We start from the raw sequence: 7,394 nt of genomic DNA on the forward strand, positions 1-7,394 counted from the left end.
GAAAGAAAGAAAAAGAAAAAAAGAGGGTTATTCAATTATCCAGAACATCATCACTGAAATATTTCCTTACTGAATTGTCAAACACAGTATAGTGGCTGTTTGAGGGTGGGAATGGTAATAGAGAACTGAGAAAAATGAACATAAATAAATAAATAAATAAGATGGGTTTGCAAGGCCAGTGGTGATAATCATGCAATAAGACACCTCAGGGGCTGGGAAGGTGGCTCAGTGGTAGAGTGCTTGCCTTGCATGCATGAGGCCCTGGGTTCCATTCCTCAGTAGCACATAAGCAGAAGAAGCCGGAAGTGGTGCTGTGGCTCAAGTGGTAGAGCACTCTCCTTGAGCTGAAGAGCTGAGGGACAGCATGCAGGCCCAGAGTTCAGGCCCCACGACTGGCAACACACACACACACACACACACACACACACACACACAAAGACACCTCAATTTTCTATACTTCACGTTAGAATGAAATTTTTAAACATCTAGGATTAAGAAAAATTCTAGGGGCTGGGAAGGTGGCTCAGTGGTAGAACGCTTGCCTTGCATGCATGAGGCTTTGGGTTCGATTCCTCAGCACCACATAAGCAGAAAAAAAAAACGAAATAGCTCTGTGGCTCAAGTGGTAGAGTGCTAGCCTTGAGCTGAAGAGCTGAGGGACAGCGCCCAAGCCCAGAGTTCAAGTTCCACAATCGACAAAAAAGAAAGAAAGAAAAATTCTAAAAGGGTTAGGGGTGCTAGGTAGATATATTGCTGACAAAAGAATGAAAGATTCCCAGCAGATTTCTTATTGGCACCACCACATTCATGTAAGACAATGAACTTGTTTGCTGAGTTGTTTTCAATTTTATTTCTTTGGTAGTGCCAGGAATGGCGGGGCGGGGGGATAAACTCATGCATGCTAAGCAAACACTCTCCCACTAAGAAACGTCACAACAAAGAACCCTCCAATTAGAATTGTGTGCTAGGCCCAATTATCATTCAAGTTTCAAAGTGAAATTAAGTCTTTTGCTGATACAATGAATATGGGATTAACCTGCAGTGGTAAAGAGAAAGATGCCCCTTGTGGTGGTTAATGCCTGTAACCCTAGCTACTAAGGGGATGAGGTCTGAGAATCTCAATTTGAAGCCAGAAAAGTCCCTGTAATGTATGTTTGTGTGTGTGTGCGTGTCTCCTGAGTAGTTAGGATTACAGGCATGAGGCACCAGTGCCCTGCTTGTATGAGTTTTTTGTTTTTTGCTGGTCCTAGGCCTTGAACTCTGGGCCTGGGCACTGTCCCTAAGCTTCTTTTGCTCAAGAATAGAACTCTACCACTTGAGCTACAGCACCATTCCCAGCTTTTTCTGTGATTGATTGGAGATAACGTTCTCACATATTTCCCTGCCCAGGCTGGCTCTGAACTGTGATCCTCAGATCTCAGCCTCCTGAGTAGCTAGGATCACAGGCCAGAGCCACCAGCACCTGGCTTGATTTTTATGGTACTGAGATTACAACTCAGGTCCTCTTGCCTGCTGGGCAGGTGCTCTAAGATTTGAGCTATGTTCCTCATCTGAGCCCTTTTTTAGTTATTTTTTCAGTCAGTCTTTCTAGATTTTTGCCCAGGGTTATCTTCAAACCATGATCCTCCCTATCTCTACCTCTGGAGTAACTGATATTACAGGTATAAATCATCATGCTCAGGCTCAAACTTCTTTGGCTTGAACCCAAGGCCTCAATGCTCTTTGGCTTTGTTTGCTTGGTTGGCGCTCTACCACTTAAGCCATGCTACCAGCCTTGTCTTTTGCTGGTAATTTTGGAAATGGAGTCTCTCAGACTTTTCTTCCTTGTCTGGCTTCAAACTTCAATCCTCCAAGTCTCAACCTTCTAATTGGCTAGTTTACAGGTAAGTATCACCACACTGAGCCCTGGATTAATTTTGTATATAGAGTCTCACTGTGCATTTCAGGCTAAGCTAGAACTCTAGAGGCTTCTGCTTCAGCCTTTTGTGTATTGGGATTATTCCTGTAATTCTGAGTACTACCATGCCCTGCTTAAAGTGTAATTTAAAAAATTTAATTTTATTGTTGAGATAATGTACAGAGGGATTACAGTTACATAAGTAAGGTAGTGAGTACATTTCTTGTCTAATTTGTTACCCCTCCCTCAGTTTTCTCCCTCTTCCCCCCCCAACTAAAATGTAATTTTTAAAGGTGGGTACGCAGTTAGTTCTACTAAAATTTGAGTTGTAAGGAAAAAAGGGAACTATACTAAGAATTGAGGAAGGATAATCATTAAAGCCTGGGATTTCTGGATCATCCTGGGCAAAACAATGACACCTACCTTGAAAAACAATAAAGCCAGCACTGGTGGCTCATGCTTATAATCCTAGCTACTCTGGAGGCTGAGATCTGAGGTTTGAAGTTTGAAGCCAGCTGGGGCAGAGAAATATTCGAGGCTGTTATCTCCAATCAATCACAGAAAAATTCAGTAAGATTCATATCTTCAGCTAGCCAGTAGAAAGTAGGAAGTAGAGATGTGGCTCAAGTGGTAGTGCACCAGCCTTGGGGGTGGGGGAAGCCAAGTGAGCACTAGTCCCAGTGTTCAGGCTCCAGTATCAGCATACACACATTAATTAATTAATTAATAGAAAACACTGGTGCTGGGAAGGTGGCTCCATGGTAGAGTGCTTGCCTTGCGTGCTTGAGGCCCTGGGTTCAATTCCTCAGCACCACATAAGCAGGAAAGGCTGGAAGTGGTGCTATGACTCAAGTGGTAGAGTGCTAACCTTGAGCTGAAGAGGTGAGAGACAGCACCCAGACCCAGAGTTTAGGCCCCACAACCGACAAAAAAAAAGAAAGAAGAAGAAGGAGAAGGAGAAGGAGAAGGAGAAGGAGAAGAAGAAGAAGAAGAAGAAGAAGAAGAAGAAGAAGAAGAAGAAGAAGAAGAAGAAGAAGAAGAAGAAGAAGAAGAAGAAGAAGAAGAAGAGGAAGAGGAAGAAGAAGAAGAAGAAGGAGAGCAACAACAACAACAACAACACTGGGCACTGGCGGCTTATGCCAGCTACTCAAGAGGCTATTTGAGGATCAAGACTGGAAGCCAGCAGAATGCCAGTGGCTCACACCTGTAATCCTAGCTACTCAGGAGATTGAGATCTGAGGATCTAGGTTCACAGCCAGCTTAGCCATGAAAGACCCTGAGAATTTTATCTCCAATTAATCATCAAAAAGCTGGAAGTAGAACTGTGGCTCAAGTGGTAGAACATGAGCTTTGAGCCAACAAAGCTAAGCAAGAGTGTGAAGTCCTGAGGTCAAGCCCCAGTACAGGGAGGGAAGGAGAGAGGGAGGGAGACAGAGTAATAGGAACAAGGGGGAGATAAATTTTAGGTACACCAATTGCTATTTCTGCCATGGGTGGAATATAAACATACTGCTTGGAGATAGGTGACTTTTTTTTTTTGGGGGGGGGTCCGGTCGTGGGGCCTGAACTCTGGGCCTGGGCGCTGTCCCTCAGCTCTTCAGCTCAAGGCTAGCGCTCTACCACTTGGGCCACAGAGCCACTCCAGCTTTTTTCTTTTTGCTTATGTGGTGCTGAGGAATCGAACCCAGGGCCTCAGGCAGGCAAGGCAAGCACTCTACCACTGAGCCATCTTCCCAGCCAGAGATAGGAGATTTTGACGTACTCGGCTTTGAATGCAGTTGTCTCTAGGCTAAGACTTGGGTGGGGAAGGGGCTATTGTTTAGTAGCCCTGCTCTGCAGTTTACAAATCCTCTTTAGGCTAGGTGAGGGCTTATGATCACTCTCATCTTGGAGGTTTAACTCTAGGTCATGTTCTCTCCCTCAAATAGGGAAACCGGAAAGCTCTGTGTTTTGGAGATCAGAAATTTAACCTACATGAGGTGGGAAAGGAATTTGAACCTAAAGCTGCTCACCCAGTTCCTGGCTCCCTGGATATATGTCTGATCACAGATGTGCCTTTGGAGGAGTTGATTGTGCATCTCAAGGTGAGTGGGACATCACTCCTGAAAGTTTCTTCATGTGCTGGGATAACAGGAAGCATGACCCAGAGAGGTCTTCCTCAATCCTCACATGAGACAGATTCCATCAATCCACATGATGTCTAACACAATTATCTACCCATTAGTTTGAGTCATGTATATCTTGTTCTTGCAACCAAATGGATTTAAGGAGGAAACTTGACCATCGCTGGTGGTTCATACCTGTAATCCTAGCTATTCAGGAGGCTGAAATATAAGGTTTACGGTTCAAAGCCAGCTTGGGCAGGAAAGTCCATGAGACTCTCACCTAAAATTGAGCACCAAAAAGGCCAGAAGTGGAGCTGTGGCTCAAGCAGTAGAGCAGTAGCCTTGAGCAAAAAAACTCAAGGACAGTGCCCAAGCCCTCAAGGACAGTGCCCAAGCCCTGAGTTTAAGCCCCAGGACGGCAAAAAAAGGAAACTTGGCTGGGAATATAACTCAGTGGTTGAGCACTTGCCTTAGCAAGGCCGTGGGTTCTATCACCAGCACTAAACAGAAACAACATAAAATGAACCTTTACATGACCCTTGTAAAAAATTATACTTACATTCTTTCATATTAAATGCATGTTTTATGTGATGGCCTGGTGTTGGGGCTTGAACTCAAGGCCAGGGTGCTCTCCCTTAGCTTTTTTCACTCAAAGTTGGCTCTCTACCACTTAAGTCATAGCTCCATTTCTATCTTTTTGCTGGTTAATTGGAGATGAGTTTCATGGATTTTCTGCATGGGCTGGCTTTGAACTGAGATCCTCAGATCTCAGCCTCCTGAGTAGCTATAGGCGTGAGCCACTGGTGCCCAGCTCCCCTGTACATATTATAGACCAAAAAACTGAGATACCAGGGAGTTAGGTACTTTTCCCAAGACCATATGTCTTTTTTTTTAAATAAGTTTTTTATTGTAAAAATATTGTACAGAAGGGGTTAGAGTTACATGAGCAAGGTAATGAGTAAATTTCTTATCAAGCATTGTTGCCTCCTCCTTGGTTTCCCCTACTATCCCTTCCCTCCCACCTCAACTACACTCCCCCCCTCCCTTCAGTCAAGACCAAACATCTTGAACAATGTGCTGGAGAAAGAATTAATGTCAGAAAGATGCAGAATGGGGGCTGGAAAGGTGGCTCAGTGGTAGAGCACTTGCCTTGCATGCATGAGCCCTGGGTTTGATTCCTCAGCACCACATAAGCAAAAAGAAAAAAGCCGGAAGTGGCGCTGTGGTTCAAGTGGTAGAGCGCTAGCCTTGAGCTGAAGAGCTGAGGGACAGCGCCCAGGCCCAGAGTTCAGGCCCCGCGACCGGACTCAAAAAAAAAAGAAAAAAAAAGTAAATAAGTAAATAAAAAATAAATAATAAATAGAAAGATACAGAATGTTTTAGGGATTGCTAGGAAACAGTTAGGGATTAATTATAAGCTCACACTTGTAATCTTAGTCAGGAGGCTGAGATCTGGGGATTACTCAGCCTGGGCAGGAAAATCTGTGAGACTCTTTTTTTTTTCTTTTTTGTCAGTCATGGGGCTTGAACTCTGGGCCTGGGAGCTATCCATTGGCTCTTCAACTCAAGGCTAGCACTCTACCACTTGAGCCACAGCGCCACTTCCAGTTTTCTGGTGGTTAGTAGGAGATAAGAGTCTCAGGGACTTTCCTGCTTGGGCTGGCTTTGAACTGTGATACTCGGGGCTGGGAAGGTGGCTCAGTGGTAGAGCACTTGCTTTGCATGCCTGAGGCCCTGGGTTCGATTCCTCAGCACCACATAAGCAAAACGGAAAAAACAAGCCCGAAGTGGTGCTGTGGCTCAAGTGGTAGAGCGCTAGCCTTGAGCTGAAGAGCTGAGGGACAGCGCCCAGGCCCAGAGTTCAGGCCCCACGACCGGACCCACCCCCCCCCCAAAAAAAAAGAACTAATGAACTGTGATCCTCAGATCTCAGCATCCTGAGCCTCCTGAGTAGCTAGGATTATAGACGTGAGCCATCAGTTCCTGGCTTGTGAGACTCTTAGCTCCAATAAACTACCAAAAGAGCTGAAAGTGGAGCTGTGGCTCAAGTGGTAGAGTGCTTGCTTTGAACAGAAACTTGAGGGACATGCCCTGCGTTCAAGCCCCAGGAACAACACCAATAAAATAAAATTGAGTATCACATATGGACTCTAACAAACGGCTTTTGTTTTCTCTGTCCACCTTAGGCATGGGATGTTCCCATTGAGGAGGGTCCAGTTTCCAGGACAGGAGCAAAGGGGCCTATTATGTCCATCTACTTCCGAGACCCAGACAGAAATCTAATTGAGGTGTCTAACTATATCACCTCATGATGGATGTTGGCACTCCTCCATTCCATTCCTCATTCTCAGCCTTCCTTCCTGAAGACTTCCAATGATTATGGATTCTGACACTTCACACATCCTGCAAGAGGGACCTGAGATAAATTTGGGACCAAATAAATCAATGTGTCCAGATGGCCAATCCAGGCTATGCCAATAAATGAATAATTCTTCCATATGAGCTTATCATTCCTGTGGCCTCAGCATTGTCTCTGGGAGCTTGTCTAGGGCATCAGTTGTCTATTTTATTGTAAAGGTGATGTACAGTTAAATAAGTAAGTTACAGTTACATAAGTAAGTAAGGTAATGATTATATTACTTGTTGAACAGTGTTACCTTACCCCCTTTCTTGTTTTCTCCGAATTCCCCCCACTCCCCTCTAAAGTTGTAAAGTTCATTTCCAACACAGTGTCTTGTGAGTAATTTCCTTTTTCTTTCTTTCTTTTTTGTTGGTCGTGGGGTTTGAACTCTAGGCCTGGGTTCTGTCCCTCAGCTCTTCAGCTCAAGGCTAGCACTCTACCACTTGAGCCACAGCGCCACTTCCAGTTTTCTGGTGGTTTATTGGAGCTAAGAGTCTCACGAACTTTCCTGCCCTGGCTGGCTTTGAACGATGATCCTCAGATCTCAGCCTCCTGAGTAGCTAGGATTGTAAGCGTGAGCTACTGGCACTCGGCTTCTTTCTTTTTATTTTATTTATTTGTTTGTTTGTTTGTTTATTTGTCGATCATGGGGCTTGAAATCTGGGTCTGGGCACTGTCCCTCAGCTCTTCAGCTCAAGGCTAGAGCTTTTCTACTTGAGCCACAGTGCCATTTCCAGCTTTTTCTGCTTATGAGGTGCTGAGGAATCTAACGAAGGGCCTCATGCATGCAAGGCAAGCACTGAGCCACCTTCCCAGCCCTTCTTCCTTTTATTTATTTATTTATTTTTTTGGGGTCCGGTTGTGGGACCTGAACTCTGGGATTGGGTGCTGTCCCTCAGCTTTTCAGCTCAAGGCTAGCAGTCTACCACTTGAGCCACAGCACCACTTCCGGCTTTTTTTCTTTTTGCTTATGTGGTGCTGAGGAATAGAA

The 7,394-nt window shown here is 44.9% G+C and overlaps 1 protein-coding gene across 1 annotated transcript in view; it reads left to right on the plus strand.

The window, feature by feature from the left end:
* Glod5 (glyoxalase domain containing 5) overlaps positions 1-6,509 on the plus strand; it is a 16,131-nt gene extending 9,622 nt beyond the window's left edge. Inside the window, exons 3-4 of the mRNA XM_042669249.1 lie at positions 3,826-3,981; positions 6,189-6,509. Coding sequence (XP_042525183.1) covers positions 3,826-3,981; positions 6,189-6,314 — 282 coding nt within the window. The 3' untranslated portion in view covers positions 6,315-6,509. The remainder of the gene's footprint in view (positions 1-3,825; positions 3,982-6,188) is intronic.
* The last annotated feature ends 885 nt before the right edge of the window (positions 6,510-7,394 follow it).

The sequence above is a fragment of the Dipodomys spectabilis genome, unplaced genomic scaffold, assembly GCF_019054845.1.
Source record: "Dipodomys spectabilis isolate Male_0828 unplaced genomic scaffold, ASM1905484v1 ptg000492l, whole genome shotgun sequence".
NCBI lineage: Eukaryota > Metazoa > Chordata > Mammalia > Rodentia > Heteromyidae > Dipodomys > Dipodomys spectabilis.